We start from the raw sequence: 24,527 nt of genomic DNA on the forward strand, positions 1-24,527 counted from the left end.
TTAGGTAAGGAATAGATCAGAAGGGTAGTTTTCTGCAATAGTTTGAAAACCATTAGGCTGTATTTCTGAGATATCTATGAATCGGAATTTATATTCATTGATCCTTTTCTAATTCTGTGAATCCATGTCTTGGTTTGCAGTCTCAGTCAAGAAACCAAATATGAGAAACATATAGTAGAAATTTTAATTGTATGGTTAATTGCTTTCACTTGATTTTTTTTAATAGACTTTATTTTTTAGAGCAGTTTTAGAGTCACACAAAGAAATTGAGCACGAAGTATAGAGAGTTCATATATATGCTCTTCCCCTAGGAATATATTAATACAACCTCTCACCGTCCACATTCCACAGTATCTTGGTACATTTGGTAAAATGAATGAACCCTATGTTGATACATTATCACCCAAATGTCTGCATTTAGAGTTTACCACCCCGCCTTTTTTCCCCCTATTTTTTTTTGGCTGTGTGCAGCATGTGGGATCTTAGTTCCCTAACCAGGGATCAAGCTGCAGTGGAAGCGTGGTGCCTTAGACCACCAGGGAATTCTAGAGTTCACTCTCAGTTGTTGATGTTTTGAAAGAAAACGTGTATGTCCTTGCCCATCTTTAGCAAAGTGGTCTTTAGTTGTCTCTTGTCCTGGTCTAGTCTTTTCTGACTCGGAAGTCTAAAAGACAACTAGACCAACATCTGTTTCGAAAGAATAGTCATCTTTTGAGAAAGTCCTTTTTTTCAGTAATCTCATTAAGAAATGTTTTATTTTGCTGATTAACGGTATTTTTTCTTCCTTTTAAGTACCTAAAGAACTGGTGGAGCTCCATTTGAAGTTGATGAGGAAGATTGGCAAATCTGTTACAGCAGACAGATGGGAAAAATACTTGATCAAGGTAAATATTTATAAATCACCTTCTCTGAAATATTATTCTATCTAGCATAAATTGATGTTATATTTCATAATGTGCTCTGACTTTTAAAATGTTCTTAAAGTTGCAAAGTATGAACCAGAAATCCATATGACTACTTTTGCAGCAACTATGCAGTGGTCTAGAGTCCTGAAGATTTTAGAGGTGATACATATCTTTTGTGGCAAACACTGTGCTCAGGACTCTTCATGTTTTCTCTCAGTTGATCCTTAAAATCATCCTAATCAACTTAATTAAAGTATGGACAGGGCCCAATAAAGTTGTCATTTTTCTTTGAGGTCACATAGTATGTATAGACAGAGCCAAAATTTGTCTTTTACCTAAAAGTTAAAATGTCTTTTACTTAAAAGGTAATACTGACTCAAAAACTCTTGGGTCAGTATGAAAGACTAAGTTATCATTAGACCAAACCTATTGTAAATGAGAACAGTCTGGGTAATCAGAAAACAGTTGCTTTGGGATAAACCCTATTAATGGCAAGGCCATTCAGGAAAAATTGTCTGGAATTGCATCCAAACTTTGAGATCCACACAATTTTTTGTGAGTTGGGGGAGATGGTATGGTATTTGAACTCTTAACATATTAGAATATTAAGATTATATTTTTAGGTGATTGAAAAATTGCAATTTTCTTGTCTAGACAAAAAAATTTGTTTTTGTATACATCTTGTATACAAAACACGAAGCTTTGCATACATGTGTTGTCGTGTCTGCTTTTGCAGGGGGTAGTGTATGTATATGGTTGTGGAGTGCTGTGAAAAAAAGAACCATGAAGAGACAAGAGTTGCTTTTTCTTATTATGAAAATCACACTTGCTGTTCCTGGTATCTTTGCTGCATATTGTTTTATGTCACTTAATTTGGACATCACTTCAAATTAAGTGACATAAAATAATAATCATTTTAGTCACCTCAGTGACACTGTGGATTGGGAGTCTGAGGTCACTTTCACTGTACTTTGTTGGCTGAAGCAGTCACAGTTCTCCCAGATTTAGGGAGAGGAAGACTAGACCCTCAACTCTCAGTGAGTGGTAGGAGTGTCTTAACTTTTGAAAAGCCCACTCTGAGATGAATCAATATCTTTTGTACAAGTTTGAAACCTTGAAAAGTTGGCTTAGCATTTCAAAAATTTGGTGCTGTGGGATTTTCTAAAAGCCTTGATTAACTAATATTTAATTATATCTCTGAACTATATTAAGCTGTGAATAATAAAGGAGCGGATTTTTAACTATTTAAAGTCTTAAAAAATGCCAGTGGTTGAAGGGAGGTACCAGTGAAGTTGCTGTTTTACCTTTAACAAAGTATTCATTAAGGATTAAGAATCTAGATCTGGACCTTAAAAAGAGATGCTGGAATTTCAGTACAGTAATCTTTTAAATTAAAAGTAATTTTATTTATTGTTTATGCTAGGTCTTTGTTGGGCTTTCCTTGTGGCTCAGCTGGTAAAGAATCTGCCTGCAGTGCCGGAGACCTGAGTTCTATCCCTGGGTTGGGAAGATCCCCTGGAGAAGGGAAAGGCTACCCACTCCAGTATTCTGGCCTGGAGAATTCCATGGACTGTGTAGTCCACGGGGTCGCAAAGAGTTGGACATGACTGAGCAACTTTCACTTTCACTTCATTGGTCTTCGTTGCTGCTCAGGCTTTTCTCTAGTATAACAAGTGGGGCCTTCTCTCTCATTGCAGTGGCTTCTCTTGTTGCTGAGCACAGGTTCTGGGACCCAGCGGCTTCAGCGGTTGGGGCACGTCTCAGTAGTTGCAGTTTCTGGGCTCTGGAGCACAGGCTCAAGAGGTGTGGCTCATGAACTTAGTTGCTCCATGATATGTGGGATCTTCCAGGACCAGGGATTAAACCTGTGTCTCCTGCTTTGGCAGGTGAATTCTTTACCACTGAGCCGCCAAGGAAGCCCAGGATAGTCATTTTTTTGTTTGTTTTTTATTTTTTAAAATTAATTTATTATAATTGGAGGCTAATTATAATATTGTGGTGGTTTTTGCCATACATTGGCATGAATCAGCCATGGGTGTACATGGGTCCGCCTCCTCCAGAACCCCCCTCCCACCACCCTCCCCATCCTATCCCTCTGGGTTGTTCCACTGCACTGGTTTTGAGTGCCCTGTTCCATGCATTGAACTTGGACTGGTCATCTATTTCACATGTGGTATTATACGTGTTTCAATGCTATTCTCTCAAATCATCCCACCCTCGCCTTCTCCCACAGAGTCCAAAAGTCTGTTCTTTATATCTCTGTCTCTTTTGCTGTCTCGCATATAGGGTCGTCGTTACCATCTTTCTAAATTCCATATATATGCGTTAATACACTGTATTGGTGTTTTTCTTTCTGATTTACTTTACTCTGTATAATAGGCTCCAGTTTCATCCACCTCATTAGAACTGACTCAAATGTGTTCTTTTTAATAGCTGAGTAATATTCCATTGTGTATATGTACCACAGCTTTCTTATCTATTCGTCTGCTGATGGACATCCAGGTTGCTTCCATGTCCTGGCTGTTGTAAACAGTGCTGCGATGAACATTGGGGTACACGTGTCTCTTTCACTTCTGGTTTTTTTAAGGAATCTCCACACTGTTCTCCATAGTGGCTGTACTAGTTTGCATTCCCACCAGCAGTGTAAGAGGGTTCCCTTTCAGGATAGTCATTTTTAATGTGACATTTTAAAGCAGTGTAGTTGTATCTAAATCTGTCTGTTAAAGTAGATTTGTTTGTTTTTTATACTTTCTAAGAACTGAAGTAGAAATATCTTGTATACTAATCTCAGCTCTGCTGTTAAACTCTGGGTCCATGGATGATCTGCTTTTGCCCCCGTTGTATCTTAGTTTCTTCATAAAATGTGAAAATTAGAACAGGATGATTTAAAAATCCTTAAGTTCTAAGATTATAACCACAGATTCTGAGTGTTTTTTAGTTGAAGTTTATTCACATAACATAAAATTTGCCCTTTGAAATTATACAGTTCAGTGTTTTTTTAGTATATTCATAAGGTTGTGCAACCATCACCATTATCCAAAACAGAACCTCTTCATTGCCCCAAAAGAAACCCTCATACCCAGCTGCAGTTACTTCCTCCTTCCCTAGTCCTTAGCAACCACTGATCTCTTTTCTGACTCTATGGATTTGCATATTCTGAAAGTTTCATATAAATAGAATTACAATTTGTAGCCTTTGTGTTTGGCTTCTTTCACTTAGCATAATGTTTTTAAGGCTCACCTATGTTGTAGCACCTATCAGAACTTTGTTCCTTTTTGAGCCTGATTAATAGTCTATGATGTGGATAATACTACATTTTATCCATTTATCGGTTTATGGTATTTGACTTGTTTCTGTCTTTCAGCTATTATAAATAGTACTGCTATGAACATTTGTGAACAAGTGTTTTGGTAGATGTGGTCAGTTTTTTGAGTATTTATCTAAGGGTAAAATTGGTATGTCATATGGTAATTCTTTAACTTTTTGAGAAACTACCAGACTTTTCAAGACAGCTCCAATGGTTTACATTTCCCCTAGGAACCTATAAGGGCTCCATCTTTTCCACATCCCTCCTTACCAATACTTGTTATTAAATGATTGATTTTATTCATCCCAGTGGAGATGAAGTGTTACCTCATTGAGGTTTTGGTTTGCATTTCCCTTAAAGTCTAAATGATGTTGAGCCTTTTTCTCATGTGCTTGTGTATCTTCTTTGGAAAAATGTCTGTTCATATCCTTGTCCATCTTTTAATTGACTGTCTTTGTTTTTGAGTTTTTTAAGTATATACTGCATACTAGACACTTAACAGATTTATGGTTTGCAAATATCTACTCCAATTATGTGTGTTATCTTTTCAGTTTCTATGTAATGTCTTTTGATGCATGGAAGTTTTAATTTAGATTAACTCCAATTTTTTTCTTTTGTGGCTAGTGCTTCAGTGTCATATATAAGAAGTCATTGCCCAACACAGGGTCGTAAAAATCTAATCCTATATTTTGGGAGCTTTTATACTTTCAGCTCTTAAATTTAGATCTAACCCATTTAATTTTTGAATATACTCTTAGATAGGAGTTCAGCTATATTCTTTCGCACATAGATATCTGTTTGTTCTGTTATGATTTGTCAAAAACATTATTTTTTCCCTCACTGGATTGCCTTGACATCCTTGTAGAAAGTCAGTTGACTATAAGTGTGAGAATTTATTTCTGAAGTCTTCATTCTGTTGACTTTCATGTTGTTATTTATGCTAGTACCATGTAGTCTTGGTTACTGTGGTGGCTCAGACAGTAAAGAATCCGCCTGCATTGTGGGAGACCTGGCTTTGATCCCTGGGTTGGGAAGATCCCCAGGAGGAGGGCATGGCAACCCACTCCAGTATTCTTGCCTGGAGAATCCCCATGGACAGAGGAGCCTGGCGGGCTACAGTCCATGGGGTCACAAAGAGCTGGACACGACTGAGGGACTAAGCACACAGCATATGGATATGGTAGCTTTGTGGCAAGTATTTAAATTGTTTACCTTTCACAAAATTGTTTTGGCTATTCTACATCACTTTCATTTCCTTACGAGTTTGAAGATCAGCTTATCAACATCTGCGAAAATGCCAGTTAGAATTTGTATAGGGATTGTATATAATCTGTAGATAAATTTGGGGAATATTGGCTTCTTAATAATAGTAAGTTCTCTGAGCCATGAAAATGAGATGTCTTTCAAAATATGTAAGTCTTTAATTCCTTTCAACAATATTTTGTGGGCGCTTCCTTGGCCAGTCTGCACTTCCAGTGCAGGGGCACAGGTCCAGTCCATTGTTAGGCAACTAGGACCCCATGTGCTATGTGGCGTGGTCAAAAAATAAATAAAATTAAAAAAAATTTGTTTTGCAGTTTTCAAATTCTGGTCTTAGACTTTAGCATTTTGCCATTTTTGATGGTATTGTAAATGGAATTTTCTTTATTTCATTTTCATATCATTCATTTTTAGTGTTGTGGAAATACAACTAATGATTGTATATTGATCTTGTATGTTGCAACTTTGCCAAAGTCATTTGTTAGCTCAAATAGCTTTTTCTGTAGTGAATTCTTAAGATTTTCTATATACATGATTATGTCATCTGCAGACATTTACGTCCTCTCCAGTCTGGATGCCCTTTATTTTTCTTGTGTAATTGCTTTCCTGGAACTTCTAATACACTGTTGGATGGAAATGGTGAGAGCAGACATGTTTGTCATGTTCCTGATCCTAGGGAGAAAGTTTTTGGTCTTTCAGCTTTTATTATGTATGTATGTTATTTGAGGGATTTTCATTGATGTCCTTTATCAGATTGAGGAAATCCTCTTTTCCCCCCTGGTTTGTTGAGTATTTCTGTCATGAAAGCTGTTGGATTTTGTCAAGTGTTTTTTTCTGCATCTATTGAGATAACCATGTGAATTTTGTCCTTTATTGATCTGTAGTGTGTTACATTGATTAGTTTTCGTATGTTGAAACCTTGCAAGCCTGCAGTCAATCCCACTTGGTCATGGTCCACAATCTATTTTATATGTTGTAGCTTTGGTTTGTTCATTTATTTTTGAAGATTTTTGTGCCTGTGTTCATAAGGGATATCGATTTTCTTTTTCTTGAGGTATCTTTGTCTGGTTTTAAAATCTGGGCAATGCTGGTCTAATGTTGAATTGAGAAATGTTTCCTCTGCTTTCATTTTTTTTATGGCTGTCTGTGAGGTATTAGAATTTAGCAATGAAGCCATGTGGGCTTGGGCTTTTCTTTGTTGAAAATTTTTTTGTTCGTTTGTTAAACCAGTCTCTTTAATTGTTACTGGTTTATTCTGATTTGTATTTCTTCTTGTGTCAAGTTCAGTATTTGTGCCTTTCCAGGAAATTGTCTATATTATTAGATTAACTGTTTTGAAGTGAAGTTGCTCAGTCATGTCCAACTCTTTGTGACCCCAGGGACTGTAGCCTGCCAGGCTCTTCTGTCCATGGAATTCTCCAGGCCAGAATACTGGAATGGGTAGCCATTCCCTTCTCCAGGGGATTATTTGTTTTATTGGCATACAGTTGTTCATAGAATTCACTTATAATTATTCTTACTTTTGCAAGGTCTGTAATAATGTTCCTCGTTTCTTTCCTCTTCTTACTGATGTGGTCTCTTTTTTCCTGGTCAGTCTAGTTCTTTGTAAAATTTTATCTTTTTAAGAACCCACTTTCGGTTTAATTGAATTTCTCTGTTGTTTTTCTGTTTGATTATTTTCTTCCTTGTACTTGCTTTGTGTTTAGTTCTTCTTTTCTTAAAGTAAAAGTTTAGGTTATCAGTTTGAGGTATTCCTTTTTTTTCCAATATATTTATTTTCAGCTGTTCCATCTAATCCCTGCTTAGCTTCATCCTGTAAACTGGCACATTGTTTTTCACTTTCATTCATTTCTAAGTATTTTCTCTTTTCCTTTCTGATTTCTTTTTTGACCTATTGGTTATTTAGTAGTATGTTGTTTCCACGTTTCTGAATTTCCCCAGTGTTTTCCTGTTTTTGATTTCTAATTTCATTCCATTATGTAGGAGAACATACTTCATTCTTTAGTATTACAAATTTTAATTTTTCTACTTAGATATCTATTTATAGGGATTTGCTAACTTCATATATATATTTACTGTCCTTTTTTTCCCCTGATTTTTAAGACTTGTGCTTCCCTGTCCCTTTTCCTTTTTTGACATGGTAATGTTGCTACTATTTTATTTAAATAACTATAAATTCCATTAACTTTTTAAAAAGTTAAAATATTTTTTATTTTGACTGTGCTGGGAGTTTGTTTCAGGACATGAGCTCTCTCTAGTTTTGGTACTTCTTGGAAAAGACCCTGATGTTGGGAAAGATTGAAGGTGGAAGGAGAAGGGGACGACAGAGGAGGAGATGGTTGGATGGCATCACCGACGCAATGGACATGAGTTTTAGTAAACCCTGGGAGTTGATGATGGACAGGGAAGCCTGGCGTGCTGCAGTCTTTGGGGTTGCAAAGAGTCGGACTCGACTGAGCGACTGAACTGAACTGAGTTTTGGTACATGGGGTTCTGATTGCGGTGGCTTCTCTTGTGGAGCATGAGCTCCAGGGTGCCTGGGCTTCAGTGGTTGTGGCCTCTCGGCTCTAGAGTGCTGGCTCAATAGTTCTGTCACATGGAATTCTCCCAGAGCAGGGATCAAACCTGTGTCTCCTGCACTGGCAGGCAGATTCTTTTACCACTGAGCCACCAGGGAAGCCCCTAAATAGAGTTCTGATGTTAGAAAATCTGGGCTCCCTTCTTGGTTTCTCAGCACTATTGATGTCTGGAAATTTTTATCACTCGTCTGAATCTAAGCTGATTGATCTGTAAATCTGGGGAAAATGCAGTCTTATTAAATGTTAACATTTATCTCTCAGAATTGTGAGAATTTAATGAAATAATGTATGAATGGACTCAAAACTAATGTCTGACATTGGCTTCAAGAAGAAGACTGTTGTTAAAGATGATATATGCTGAAGATACTATCAAAGCTTATATTCCTACCTTATTTTTAAGATACATAAAAGCTTAATATTAATGTAATTTAGTTAATAGAAGGTTGTTGTTCAGTTGCTAAGTTGTATCTGACTTTTTGCTATCCCCTGAATTGCAACATGCCAGGCTTCCCTGTCCTCCACTGTCTCCCAGAATTTGCTCAAACTCATGGAGAAGGCACTGGCACCCCACTCCAGTACTCTTGCCTGGAAAATCCCATGGACAGAGGAGCCTGGTGGGCTACAGTCCATGGTGTCGCTAAGAGTCGGACACGACTGAGCGACTTCACTTTCACTTTTCATTTTCATGCATTGGAGAAGGAAATGGCAACCCACTCCAGTGTTCTTGCCTGGAGAATCTCAGGGATGGGGATGCCTGGTGGGCTGCCATCTATGGGGTTGCACAGAGTCGGACACGACTGAAGCACCTTAGCAGCAGCAGCATGTGTAATGAGTCGGTGATGCCATCCAACCATCTCATCCTCTGTCGTCCACTTCTCCTCTTCTCCTTCTACCATACCACAAAAGCTCTTAACATGTTTACTGACATGGTAGGTTGTTTCTTAAATTCTGAAGGCAAAAATAGATGGCTTTATATGAATCACAAAGACAAATGAAGTATGCTCAACATGGAAGTGTCTTTACTGTAATGACTATATGGAATCTAAGTTGTATTCTGCTGGTTGCTGTCTAGGCCAGTTTATTTAGTCTTCACATTTTTATGGCCTTAAATACAGTCCTTTATAAAAAAAGGAAGGAGAAAGTACCTTCTATATATGAAGTCTTAACGCAAACTGAGCAGGAGTAGGTTCATAGATGGATATCTCCATTTTACATAACTGCAATTGCCTTTTAAATAATCTCTATCCGTCATCAGAATTCATGAGAACTAGACCTTGTAGGCCGTATTCACTTTCAGTTCAGTTCAGTTCAGTGGCTCAGTTCTGTCCGACTCTTTGCGACCCCATGAATCACAGCACGCCAGGCCTCCCTGTCCATCACCAACTCCCGGAGTTCACTCAAACTCACGTCCATCGAGTCGGTGATGCCATCCAGCCATCTCATCCTCTGTTGTCCCCTTCTTCTCCTGCCCCCAGTCAGAGTCTTTTCCAGTGAGTCAACTCTTCGTATGAGGTGGCCAAAGTGCTGGAGTTTCAGCTTCAGCATCATTCCCTCCAAAGAAACTCAAGGGCTGATTAGGTATTTTTCTAGTGGAAATTTTACCTTCCCCGTTAAAATGGCTTTCGATTTTTCATCTTTCTTTAAGTGGTACTGTTGTCCATTTGTATTATGGAGAGCAAATTCTGTTTAAATCTGGAGCAGATATCCATTATCTGTTAGACCTTGGTCTTTGGCTCATAGCAGATGTTACCAATCTAAGCTTTTCCTGCCAACCCTAGTTTAGCAGACTACACTGCTACCACAAGTCAGTCAGCAATGGCATCTGTTTGCCATGTCTTGTTGTGTTTCTCTTAAACAGTTGAACTGAGACCTGTAGAGTGAGCAGAAAATTGTTGGGAAATTACCAATAGTTTGGCTTCACTATATATGGAGAATGGCAGTGAGTAGAAGCCTAGGGTTCATGTGAAAGAAAGTTACTGTAATAATTCAGCCAACCATTAAGAGGCCTGAAATAAGGTTTTGGCAGTAAGTATGGAAAGAAAGGGCTTCCCTGGTGGCTCAGACGGTAAAGAATCCACCTGCAATGCTGGAGCTGCAGGTTTGATTCCTGGATCAGGAAGATCCTCTGGAGAAGGAAATGGCAACCCATTCCAGTATTCTTGCCTGGGAAATCCCATGGACAGAGGAGTTTGGCGGGCTATAGTCCATGGGATCGCAGAGTTGGACATGACTGAGTGACTAAATAGCAGCAACATGAAGGAAAAGGATTTAGGTGAGAGCTATCAATATTTGGAAAGTAGAGTCAGTCAGTCTTGATACCTGATGGAGGCAAAGAGAGGTGGCTAGCAGCTCACCTCAAGAAGGGCATTCATTGTTGTGCTATATCCTGGACTTGCTAATATATATTCTCCAATATCATCCAGTATGTAAAAGAACCTGAAAATCTAGCTGGTGACTTCTAAAGTGAAGTTACCCTCCTAAAAATAAAGAAATCTAGTTAGTAGAAATTTAAAATAGTAGTTTTGAGAAGATCTGTTAACCCCTTTCTTAGTTGAATAGACTTTGAGCTTGTTGGGCTTCACTTTGCTTTTACTTGGTGAGTCATAAAAAGACTCTTCCAGTAAATTCATGTGCTTCCATGAAACTTCTGTTTGCTGTGATTGCTAATGATTTTAGATACCATGTGAGCAAGTTAAGACATCTTAGCCATGGATAATGAATACCATCATGTCAATAAACAGACACATGCATTCAACAGAATGTGCCTCTGCTTTCCTGCCACCCTGCCTCCTGCCCAAACGCAGCAGTAAAGAGGCCCTAAAAGTAATAGAAAAGCTAATTTTTAATACATTATCCTTTAAAGGAGTTGATTTCCTTTAGCTCCGAATTATTTCTAAGAGACAAATGGTAATTTATTAATGTTATTTTTATTCAGTTTTGTGATTTCTTCGGTGCATGCCATGCCAGTGATTTAGAGACAGTTTTTCAGTGAAAAAAGAAATACTGCCACACGGAATGTAGTAATCAATGGATTTTAAAAGGCTCTTGATTTTAAGAAATGTTAAAATATGAAAATAAATAGGTTTATTGGATAAGCAGAGTATTTCCTGGTGTTCAGTACTAGAGGGATAATGACATTTAGTAGAAAATAACCTAATGTGTCTTTTCTGAGGTGTCTATCTACCACTCAACAGAAAATGACCTCATTTGTCCCTCAAATGTAAAGGGAAGATAATAGATAATCTTAGAAATCTTTGGAAAGTGATTAAATTAGGTAATGGTTCTTGTTGTTCAGTTGCTCAGTCATGTCTGACTCTTTGCGACCCATGGATTGCAGCACGCCATGATGTCCTTCATCATTTCCCAGAGTTCACTCATACTCGTGTCCATCAAGTCGGTGATGCCATCCAACCATCTCATCCTCTGTCGTCCCCTTCTCCCGCCTTCAATCTTTCCCAGCATCAGGGTCTTTTCCAGTGAGTCAGTTCTTCGCTTCAGGTGGCCAAAGTATTGGAGTTTCAGTTTCAACATTAGTCCTTCCAGTGAATCTTCAAGACTGATCTCCTTTAGGATGGACTGGTTAGATCTCCTTGCAGTCCAAGGGACTCTCAGGAGTCTTCTCCAACACCACAGTTTGAAAGCATCAATTCTCTGGCACCCAGCCTTCTTTATGGTCCAACTCTCACATCTGTACATGACTACTGGATAAACCACAGCTTTGACTAGACGGACCTTTGTTGGCAAAGTAATGTCTCTGCTTTTTAATACGCCAAGTTTGTCATAGCTTTCCTTCCAAGGAGCAGGCGTCTTTTCATTTCATGGCTGCAGTCACCGTCTACAGTGGTTTTGGAGCCCAAGAAAATAAAGTCTGTCACTGTTTCCATTGTTTCCCCATCTATATGCCATGAAATGATGGAATGAGATGCCATGATCTCAGTTTTTTGAATGCTGAATTTTAATCTAGCTTTGTCACTCTCCTCTTTCACCCTCAGCAAGAGGCTCTACAGTTCCTCTTTGCTTTCATAAGAGTGGTATCATCTGCATATCTGAGGTTATTAGTATTTCTCCAGGCAGTCTTCATTCCAGCTTGTGCTTCATCCAGCCCAGCAATTCTCATGATGTACTCTACAAATCAGTTAATAAACAGAGTGACAGTGTACAGCCTTGACGTATTCCTTTCCTGATTTGGAATCAATCTGTTGTTCCATGTCTGGTTCTAACTGTTGCTTCTTGACCTGCATACAGGTTTCTCAGGAGGCAGGTCAGGTGGTCTGGTATTCCCATCTCTTTAAGAATTTTCCACAGTTTGTTGTCATCCACACAGTCAAAGACTTCAGTGTAGTCAATGAAGCAGATGTTTTTCTGGAATTTTCTTGCTTTTTCTGTGATCCGACAGATGGTGGCAATTTGATCTCTGGTTCCTCTGCCTTTTCTAAATTGAGCTTATACATCTGGAAGTTCTTGGTTCATGTACTGTTGAAGCCTAGCTTGAAGGATTTTGAGCATAACCTTGCTAGCATTTAAAATGAGTAATTATAACATTTGTTGGCATTGCCCTTCTTTGGGATTGGAATAAAAATTGATCTTTTCCAGTCCTGTGGCCACTGTGTAGTTTTCCAAATTTGCTGGCATATTGAGTGCAGCACTGCGACAGCATCGTCTTTTAGGATTTGAAATAGCTCAACTGGAATTCCATCACCTCCACGGCTTTGTTCATAGTGATACTTCCTAAGACCCACCTGACTTCACACTCTAGGATGTCTGGCTCTGGGTGAGAGCTGAGTGATCATACCATTGTTGTTATCCGGGTCATTAAGATCTTTTTTATATAGTTCTGTGTATTCTTGCCACCTCTTCTTAATATCTTCTGCTTCTGTTAGGTCCATACTGTTTTTGTCTTTGTTATTGTGCCCATCTTTGCATGAAATATTCCCTTGATATCTCCAGTTTTCTTGAAGAGATCTCTAGTCTTTCCCATTCTATTGTTTTCCTCTGTTTCTTTGCATTCATCGCTGAGGAAGGCTTTCTTATCTCTCCTTGCTATTCTTTGGAACTCTGCATTCAGATGGGTATATCTCCTTTTCTCATTTGCCTTTTGTTTCTCTTCTTTTCTCAGCTATTTGTAAGGCCTCCTCAGACAACCATTTGCCTTTTTTCATTTCTTTTTCTTGGGAATTGTTTTTTCACCTCTTCCTGTACAGTGTCACAAAGCTCTGTCCATAGATCTTCAAGCATTCTATCAGATCTAATCCCTTTAATCTATTTGTCATTTCCACTGTATAATTAATAAGGGATTTGGTTTAGGTCATACCTAAATGGCCTAGTGATGTTCCCTACTTTCTTCAGTTTAAGTCTTAATTTTGCAATAAGGAGTTCATGATCTGAGCCACACTCAGCTCCTGGTCTTGTTTTTACTGACTGTATAGAGCTTCAGCTGGGAAGAATATAATCAATCTGATATAATCAGTCTTCAGCTGGGAAGAATATAATCAATCTGATTTTGGTATTGACCATTTGATGATGTCCATGTATAAAGTCATCTCTTGTGTTGTTGGAAGAGGGTGTTTGGTATGACCAGTGCATTCTCTTGGCGAAACACTGTTAGACCCTTTTCCCTGCTTCATTTTGTACTCCCAAGGCCAAACTTGCCTGTTACTCCAAGTATATCTCTTGACTTCCTACTTTTGCATTGCAGTCCCCTGTGATGAAAGGACTTTTTTTTTTGATGTTAGTTCTAGAAGGTCTTGTAGGTTTTCATAGAACTGTTTAACTTAAGTTGCTTTGTCATTAGTGGTTGGGGGATTGAATCTGAGTGTCCTGCATTGCAGGCAGATTCTTTATAGTCTGAGTCAACACGGAAGCCCATTTTGTCTATAGATACCTTTAATCTAAATGGCAGTTTCAGTAAGGCTCGTTGCTTTTATTCCTTAGGCAGCTTGTCCTCTATTAGGAAGTCATAAGGACTATCTTTTGTCATTTGTTATTTTGGACATATTTTGACAAGGGGTAGATATTTATCTACTGCTGTGTTTACTTTTCAAAAATAAGCTAAGGTTGTTATCTTTCAGTTTTTTGGCCATGTTTATTAAGTTGTGTTTTTCTTTTTAAAATTGTGGTATAATTCATACAACATAGAATTTTCCATATTAAAATATATTCATTGACTTTTAGTATATTCAGTATGTTGTCCAACCATACCACTATGTAATTCCAGAACATTTCCATCATCCCAAGCAGAAACTCTGTACCCATTAGCAATCTGTTCCAGTCACAGCCCCTTCCTGCTCAGATCCTGGCCAGTTCTCAATCTCCTTTCTGTCTCTATGAATTTGCATATTTTGAACATTTCTTATGGATGAAATCATAACATATGTGGCCTCCTGTGTCTTCTTTCATTTAGTATAATGATTTGAAAGTTTATTCATTTATATATAGTATATGTTAGTACTCCATTTCTTTTTATTGCAAAATATTCTTCCATTGTATGGTTAATACATTTTATTTATCCATTTTCAATTCATGATCATTTGGATTTTTTCACCTTTTGGCTATTAGGAATTCTGCTATGAATGTTGATGTAAAAGTGTTCATGTGGCCATGAATTTTTCTCTTCTCTATGTACCTAGGAGTGTATAAAATTTCTGGGTCATGTGGCCTTTTTTTGAGGAACTGCCAAACTGTTTTCCATAGTCACTATACTATTTCACATTCTCATCAGCAATTTATGAGGGTTTCAGTTTCTCCAAAACTTATATTTTTGTAATAATGATAAGAGCTAACATTTGAGAACTTATATACTAGATCCTATGCTATTTTACATACAGTATCATTTAATTCACAGCACAAACTAGATCATGGAGAATAAATAATTCCCAAAGTCCCATAAATAGTAGATGATGAAGCAAGGATTGAATATAGGTTTGTCTTATGCCACAAAATGAATACTTAACGCTCTGTATTGTTGTTGTTGTTGTTTTAGTCGCTGAGTCTTGTCAGACTCTTTGAGACCCCATGAAGTGTAGTCCGCCAGGCTCCTCAGTTCATGAGATTTCCCAGGCAAGAATACTGGAGTGGGTTGCCATTTCCTTCTCCAGGGGATCGTCCTGACCTAGGGATTGAACCCATGACTCTTGCATTAGCAGGCAGGTTCTTTACCACTGGGCCACCAGGGAAGCCTAACGCTCTGTATATTGGAAAGCATTTTCACACTTTTAACTTTGCAAATGTTCTTTAAAGAGTACCATTTACTCATGCTTCCCTGGTGGTAATGAATCTGCCTACACTATGGGACAGCTGGGTTTGATCAGGAAGATCGTCTGGAGGAGGGCATGGCGACCCACTCCAGTATTCTTTCTTGGAGAATCCCCATGGATAGAGGATCCTGGCTGGCTACAGTCCATGGGGTTGCAAAGAGTTGGACATGACTGAGCAACTAAGCACACATGTGTACTCACGCACAGTGTGTCAGTAGCCACAGTTTACCATCATGAATGAAATGCATGTGATGATGTAGTAAGAGCACTGGATTTCTATTGGGGAAAAACCCTGAACCCTGCTGATTACTAGGTATGTAAGTTTAGTCAGTTCTTGTGAAAGTATATATGAATTCTCTCAGCATAGTACTTATCAAATAGTTGGAACCCAGCAAATGTTGTTTAAACATTAAAAATAAATTATCAGAAAAACTGTAACAAGTTTACTTTTTTTTTCCGTGTCTGGCATTCTTTTGGAATTGACAGCAACTTAGACCAAATTATTTATACTTGTAGATACAGAAGTTTGGGGTTGCATCTGCTTTAGTTTTTCTTCTGGTGGTCCAGTTAATGTTTTGTGTTGATAATATATCTGAAGACTTTTCCAGTCAGAGGGATCAGTGCCTTAATTATGGCTGGGAAATCTGTGTAAGCGTGCCCTTGAAGTAGACTTCAGAAACCTGCTTTTCCCCTCCAGAAGTTCTTTTTTTCCCCCAAGTGTGCACACTTGTATTAGTCAGAACTTCTCCATTGTATTGCTCCTTTAGCTATAACTCTAGTATCAATGTGTTTTGAAAGAAGTTACATAAAAATAGCAATTTAAGGTTATCACTTTAGCTATTAACAAGATAAACCTGGGAAGTAAAATTAGACTCTCCTAAAATTTTCTAAGTATAAAAAAACTTTAGGAATCCATTAAAAATATTATGTTAATGATGTGTATATGTCTTGATTTTTGTCTGAGCTGAAAATGAAAGGATGGAGTATATATGCTGTAGTGATAATTTTATTGTAGTGTTTTTAAAACTTATTTTGATTGTTGCCTATAGTATGAAATGTATATTTCTTGAGGTTTAACAAGTTGCAAAATGCAGTAAATACCCTTCCTCATACCATATGCAAAAATTAACTCAGAATTGGTTAACAGCCTAATTGAAAGAGCTAGAACCATAATCTTCTTAGAATAAAACTTAGGGATAGATCTTTATGACCTTCAGCTTGGCAGTAGAGTCTTAAATTTTGACACCAAAAGCATGTAAGCAAGAAGAAAAACGGTACATGAATTGGACTTTATCAAAATGAAAAACTGTTGTCCATCAAATAATATTATGAAGAAAGTAAAAAGACTACCCACATCATGGAAGAAAATAATTTGCAAATTGTATGACTGATAAGAAAATATATAGACTATAGAGGGAATTCCTAAAAACAACAAAAAGACCAACCCAGTTTAAAAAATGTGCAAAATATTTGAGTAGACATTTCTTCAGAGATATGCAGCGATTGATAATTAGCATGTGAAAAGAATCAACATCATTAGTCATGGGCAAAATGAAAATCAGAAACTCAGTATTACTTTATACCTAATAGTTCAGTTCAGTTCAGTCGCTCAGTCGTGTCCGACTCTTTGCGACCGCATGAGTCACAGCACGCCAGGCCTCCCTGTCCATCACCAACTCCCAGAGTTCACTCAGACTCATGTCCATCCAACCGTCTCATCCTCGGTCGTCCCCTTCTCCTGCCCCCAACCCCTCCCAGCATCAGAGCCTTTTCCAGTGAGTCAACTCTTCGCATGAGGTGGCCAAAGTACTGGAGCTTCAGCTTCAGCATCATTCCTTCCAAAGAAATCCCAGGGCTGATCTCCTTCAGAATGGACTGGTTGGATCTCCTTGCAGTCCAAGGGACTCTCAAGAGTCTTCTCCAACACCACAGTTCAAAAGCATCAATTCTTCAGCGCTCAGCCTTCTTCACAGTCCAACTCTCACATATATACATGACCACAGGAAAAACCATAGCCTTGACTAGACGGACCTTAGTCAGCAAAATAATGTCTCTGCTTTTGAATATGCTATCTAGGTTGGTCATAACTTTTCTTCCAAGGAGTAAGCGTCTTTTAATTTCATGGCTGCAGTCACCATCTGCAGTAACTCTTAAAGGAAAATAATAAATATTGATGAGTTTGTGGAGATGCTGAAACTGATTGGAATACAAAATGGTGCAGCTGATGTGGAAAACCATTTGGCCCATCCTTAAAAAGCTAAACAGGGCTTTCCTGGTGGTCCAGTGGTTAAGACTCTGCTTCCAATACAGGGGCCACGGGTTCCATCCCTGTTTGGGAAGGTTCCGCATGCCACCCTGTACAGTCAAAAAAAAGCTAAACATATAACTGCTGTGTGACCCATCAGTTCTGCACTTAGCTGTATACTCAGAAGAAACTCAGACAGACACTTGTATGCCGGTATTTATTATAGCTTAATTCATAATAGCCCAAAGGTTGACACTACCCAAATGTCCATCAGTAAACAAAATGTGATACATTCATACAATGTAATATTTTTCATCCTTAAAAAGGAAAGAACTTCTTATATTTGCTACCACATGGGCAGTCCTTGCAAACATGCTAAGTAAAAGAAGCCAGGCACAAAAGAACTGATATTAAAGTAGACTAGAGATTATGCTGCAGAGTGGGAGGAGAATGGGGAGTTAATTGCTTAAAGCTTAAAGATCTTCTGTTTGAAGGGAATTCCCTGACAATCCAGTGACTGGGATTCCACCCTTTTACTGCAGAGGGCCTGGGTTCAGTCCCTGGTTGGGGAACCAGTATCCCACAAGCCAAGTGGTGTTTTTGTCTGAATAATAAAAAAACTTTTGGAAATAAGAAGTATCAATGATTATACAACATTGTGAATGTGATTGATTAATGCCACTAAATTATACACTTAATGACTAAAATGGTGAATTTTATGTTTATATACAAAAATATTTCTCTACATACTAAATTTGTGTATATTTCCACAATATATAAAAATGCAACAGTCAGGGAATATTCTCTAGCTCTGGCAATAATCTTAACTTCAACATGTTTACTATCATATTGGATCCTAACAAGGCAGCCCATTCAGTATAATATAGGGTTTGTTGTTTAGTTGCTAAGTCATGTCTGACTCTTGCGACCCCATGAACTGTAGCCTGCCAGGCTCCTCTGTCCATAGGATTGCCAAGGCAGGAATGCCTGGAGTGGATTGGCATTTCCTCCTCCAGGGCATCTTCCCCACTCACAAATCAAACCCACATCTCTTGCATCTCCTACATTGGCAGACAGATTCTTTACCCCTGAGCCGTCAGGGAAGCCTGTAAATGAAAGTTGCTCAGTCATGTTCAATTCTTTGCGACCCCATGGACTGTAGCCCACCAGGCTCCTGTATCCTTGGTTGGGCAAGATTGTTGGAGTGGGTAGCTCTCCCTTCTTCAGGGGATTGAACCGAGGTCTCCCACACTGCAGGCAGATTCTTTACCATCTGAGCTACCAGGGAAGCCTATATATAGGGTTAATTACCCAGAAAATAAAAGTAGAGAATTAAATCAGTCACCAATAATTTTATTTAAATATTGGGTATTTTAAATATATTTGAAACAAAAGTACCTTGAAACAATGTTTATATACAGTTTGAAGAACACTCATCTACTTCCTGCTACTGCTAAGTCGCTTCAGTTGTGTTGGAATCTTTGCAACTCTATGGACTGTAGCCTGCCAGGCTCCTCTGTCCTTGGGATTCTCCAGGCGAGAATACTGGAGTGGGTTGCTGTGCCCTCCTCCAGGGGATCCTCCCAACCCAGGGATTGAACCCACAACTTTTATGGCTCCTGCGTTGCAGGCAGATTCTTTACCACTGAGCCACCAGGAAAGCCCAGTCTACTTCCTAACAGCTCTTAATTCTCTTTATTTTCTTCTTGTGTTCCAGTTGGTTCTTGTCGTGTTTTTCTGGATCCGTCTTCAGGTTTGCATTTATATATGTAGCTGTGGCACCATGAGGATCTGATAGGCATCTTCCTAATCTTATCTCTTTTATTAGCAAGATAACCTCCATTTTACAGATGAAGACCCTGAATTGAGAGAGGTGATTGACCTCGACAGGATCACACTGTTGATAGAGCCTGGATTTGAATCTCAATCTATTTTATACTAAAATCTTTTTTCCCTTCCTATTTAGATTATTGATAAAAAGTAGATCTCTTGGAAAGAGGAACTTACCAATTACACTCTTTCCACTTGGGTGTATTTTAGGTATATGGTTACTCTTATCTATGAGTATAAAATAGCTATGATAGAGATTTGATTTTTCTTGCTGGATTTTTGCCAGATACTTGCAAGGTACCTTTTACTACTCTTCAGAATAGACTACTTTTGAGAGTAGCTTCTCAAATTTTTGACCTGTGTAAATGTGCCATATTTGTTGGTTAACAGATTCCAGCTGCCTGTTGTAGCATCTTATCCTGACGTCAGTCACAGTGTCTAACATACACCAAAGTACTGGTAAAGACCTGTTTATCCTTTTTGTGGAATAAACCCATTAATTGATACATGGCTGTGCTCTAGTCACTTGGGGTTTTGGTATTTTTTTGATTTTTAAACCATGTTGCTTGAGAAGTCTTCCCATTGAAATATATCCAGGATATATTTTAAGGAATGAAAGAATCTTCCATTCTATATGTAACTCTTAATATACATTGTTATAGGCAGTATTCCCAGGTAGCTCATCAAAATAGTAAGTTGACTCTGTAGGGACTACTGATAATATAAATATTTAGTGTCCACTGTCAGTAAGGTCATGAACTTGGGAGATACTATAGAAAATAGAAAGATGATCAGACTTTGTTTTGTTTTAAAAAATCTTGTAGCTTTATGGGCCATCTACCCCAAATGAAGTAATATTTGTGAAAGGTCTATTGTAAAGAGTAAAACATTTACTGTATAATGTATTAAGCATAAAGCTTGTTGCTTTTGTAAGATATGTGCACTAACAATCTGAATCTGCCTTCTCTTGAGTATCCTCTGCAGGGTTAGGCCAAGCTTCATCACCTTTTCTGTGAGTTATTGCAAAACAGGCTTTAGTGGGTCTCCTTGACCTTGGATTCTGTCCTGTCTTGCCATAGTGCGACAGAACTGGTTTTCATCAGTACTTCTGAATGCTAGTTGAGTCCTCATATTTATGAGCAATGACCTACTTTCATGGCCTTGTCTCTTCCCACCCACCCCTCAGCACTCAGGATTTAGGACTCGAGGGCTCAGCAGAAAGAGCTCTTTTATTTGCCTTCATGTCGACAGAAGATACCAAAATATTCACATCCCCATTGGTTATCATATTCTGTTCTGTTTCTTCTTGAAATACTATTTATTTACCTCCTTTTCTGATAAAACCTCATTCATCCTTAAGGTCCTAGCATAAATGTCACCACTTGAATAAAAGTGTCACACCTTCATCCATTGGCTGAAGGGTTTCTCTCCTTTATTTTCATAGTAGTTCATAGACATACCAGTTTCTCAGTTTGTAGATGACTCAGTGACTGCTTCTCACCTCAAATTACTTGTTTTCATGACTTTCTCTGAATTCTGAACTTCTCAGTGCAGAGACTGTTAATTCATCTTTGCTTTCCTAATACTAAATGTGCTCAGTAAATGTTTCATTTAGTCCTCTGGAAAGAATACTATGTATAAAATAGTTGGACATATTTACATATTTGGTCAGGGATACTTGATGAGGTTTAATTTGAGTGTAATGACAAAACTACATGATTTCTAATTCTCAGTCTAGCCTTTGTCCATAGTATGGTTGGTGATAACTGACCTAATTGGTGTCTTAAATATATTACTGATTTCACTATAAATTACTAGAGATACTAATTCCTATTTCTCTTATTTCTTGGCTAAAGCACAGAACCTCCTAAGGATAATAGTACACCCATATAAAGACTTATGAGAATTGACTGAACTAATATTTTAAGATGGTTGGAATAGTACTTGGCATGTGGTAAACACACAATACATGTTAGCTGTTGCTATTCTCGTCAGAAGTTATTGATGGATAATTTAAAATAATAATTTTTTAAATTAAGGTAAAAACATCATTTTTCTATGTCTTTTGTTTATTCATCAGGTATTTGTTTTGTACCTGCTGTGTATCTTACGCTTTGTCACATGCTAGGGATTAAAAGATGACTTCTCAGAGCTCAGCCAAAAAAATTCTTCTTGACTCAGACTTGAAAAGGTTTTAGTGAAAACTATATGGGATGCAGAGGAAAGATCTGAACCAGGAGTCATAGCTTCAGTTTTAACTCAGATTCAGTTCAGTCACTAAATTTGAGAAGGACATTTCTTAGATGTATATAATAGGTACCTCAAACTCTGTAGGTATAAGACATCTCTTTTCCCTCAAGTGTTCCTTTATACCTTCATTAAAAGCACTTTTATCCTTCCATTTGTTCAAGTCAAGGAATTTAGATGTCAAGTCAAGGAATTTAGTTGATTTTCCTTTTCAGTCACCTTCCACATCTGTTCTTTCAAAAGTCCTTAAAATTCTCCCCTCAAAATACAGCTGTTTGCTTCTTTCTGTTTCCACTAACACACCATAGTCCATGTCATCATTGTCTCTTCCTTAAAAGTTGTGTAGTTTCTGTTCTTCCCCTCTACAATCTATTTTACACACAGCTGCCATTTTTGAAACATATATCTGATCTAATTTTTCCCCCATTAAAAATCATCTCATCATATTAAAACCCTCCTACACTGTGGGGCGGGGGGCAGGTGGGGTGTAAATTGGTGCAGCCACTATGGGAAACAGTAAGGAGGTTCCTTTCAAAACTGAAAATCAAGCCACCATAGCGCCAGCGTCCCCATTCCTCAGCATATACCTGGAACTAACACAGTATTTTTTTTTTAAATTTTTAATTAAAGTATGGATGATTTATAGTTTTGTATTGTTTCTGGCAGATAACAAAGTGATCCAGCCATAGTCTTCATATTCTTTTGGTTATCTTAGTCTTCATTTTATGGTCTGTGGCAGGATATTGAATATAGTTTCCTGTGATACACAGTAGGGCCTTGCTGTTATTTTATATATAGTAGTTTGTATCTGCTAATCCCAAACTCCTAAATTAGGAGTTAATAAATTAACTGCTAACCTGCTAACCCCTTTGGGCTTCCAAGTGGCTACACAGACATAGAGAACAGACTTAGGGACATGGGACCAGCGGAGGAAGGAGAGGGTGAGATGTATGGAGAGAGTAACATGGAAACTTACATTACCATATGTAAAATAGATAGCCAGTGGGAATTTGCTCTATGTCTCAGGGAACTCAAACAGGGGCTCTGTAACCCAGAGGGTGGGATGGGCGGGGGAAGATGGGAGGGAGGGGACATATGTGTACCTATGGCTGATTCATGTCGATGTTTGGCAGAAACCAACACAATTTCTGTAAAGCAATTATCCTTCAACTAAAAAGTCAATTAATTAAAAAAAAAAAAGAATATTCATCTATAAAAAAAGAATCCGCCTGCCAATGCAGGAGACATGGGTTCCATCTCTGGGTCGGAAAGGTCCCCTAGAGAAGGAAATGGCCACTCCAGTATTCTTGCCTGGAAAATCCCATGGACAAAAGAGCTGGAAAGGTTACAGTCCATGGGGTTGGAGAGTCAGACAGGACTGAGCATGCATGCTATCCGCTTTGGTAACCATAAGCTTGTTTTCTGTGTCTGTGAGTCTCTTTCTGTTTTGTAGGTGAGTTCATTTTTTGTCAAATTTTAGATTCCACATATAAGTGATGTATCGTATGGTATTTGTCTTTCTGTTTCTAATTTCACTTAGTATGATAATCTCTGGGCCCATCCATGTTGCTGCAAAATGACATTTTATTCTTTTTGATGTGTGAGTGATGTTCCATTGTATTGTGTATATAATATATGCCGCATTTTTTATCAATCTGCCGATGGACATTTAGTTGCTTCCTTGTCTTGGCTGTTGTAAATAGTGCTCCTATGCACATAGGGGTGCATCTTTTATAATTAGAATTTCCTCTGCATAGATGCCCAGAAGTGGGATTGCTGGATCATATGGCATCTCTATATTTGTTTTTTTTAGGAACCTCTTTATGTTTTTCATAGTGGCTGTACAAGCCACAATCCCACCAGCAGTGTAGGAGGGTTTTCTTTTCCCAACACCTTCTCTAGCATTTAACACAATATTCTGAACCACCTGTACTACCCACTCCCCAAAATGTAAAAAAATCTTCCCATCACATTTGAAATTAGATTTTAATTTCTTACCGTTGCTTACATCATCTGGACTTTGGTTTCCTTTTCTTTTTCTGTTCTCCCCCTTATTCTGCTTCGTTTACAGTGATCCTTTTTTCTGTTTTTAGATATGTCAGACCTTTGTGCCAGCTTGTTTCTTCTGTCTGAAACATTCCTCTACCAGGTCTTTTTATGGCTGATTTCTGTTTATCAGTCCTATCTCAACTTTTTGTGTCAAATGTCAGCTTTTTAAAATGAAGCCTTGCCTGAACACTAAACCTTTTCTCTATCACAGTGTTCTGTTTTGTCTCCACTTGATATTTTCTTATTTTCACCCATTTGACTACCTCCTAGAATATAAGCTCCATGGTGGCAGTTGGGTTTTTTCTTTACCACAGTGTCCCAGCTCTTTGATTAGTTCCTGCCATAGAACATGTACTCAATAAATATTTGTGGAATCACTGGATGAATGAATCTCTTTAAACTTCATCTTTTTAAATTGTAAAATAAAGATTTCCATCTGAATGATATTAAGGGACTCCCTCATCAAAGGTAAACAAAACCGAACACTGGTTAAAGGCTGTACTGACAGATTTATTAAATAACTAACTCTAGTAGGTGGAGCTTGAACTCAATTTCAGTTTGCCCAGCGGTGGCTGGTATTTTAAAGGTAGGATGAGGGAGTTGGGGAGATGGTAATGAGAGAGTAAAGGAGTTGAGCTGGGTTAGGGAAATAGAAAATCACAAAAGCCAGTTATGAGAGTTAGTCAAAGTCAGCTTGATTAGGCCTTTTGTGCCTGCAACTTCTGCAGTCTGATGATTACATACAAAAGGATTGGCTTTCAGGTCCTTGAGAAGGACATGCCTGTCTTGTAGGACATATAGATAACACCTCTCAAAGGTTTAGAGGAAAGATTTACAATTTTAAGTTTGTTT

General features: G+C 38.2%; 1 protein-coding gene across 1 annotated transcript in view; it reads left to right on the forward strand.

Annotated features, from left to right (window-relative positions):
• Positions 1-24,527, forward strand: part of RSF1 (remodeling and spacing factor 1) — a 146,945-nt gene that overhangs the window by 51,816 nt on the left and 70,602 nt on the right. The window contains exon 2 of the mRNA XM_052661764.1: positions 793-884. Within this exon, the coding sequence (XP_052517724.1) occupies positions 793-884 (92 nt within the window). The remainder of the gene's footprint in view (positions 1-792; positions 885-24,527) is intronic.

The sequence above is a fragment of the Budorcas taxicolor genome, chromosome 25 (genome assembly GCF_023091745.1).
Source record: "Budorcas taxicolor isolate Tak-1 chromosome 25, Takin1.1, whole genome shotgun sequence".
Classification (NCBI taxonomy): domain Eukaryota; kingdom Metazoa; phylum Chordata; class Mammalia; order Artiodactyla; family Bovidae; genus Budorcas; species Budorcas taxicolor.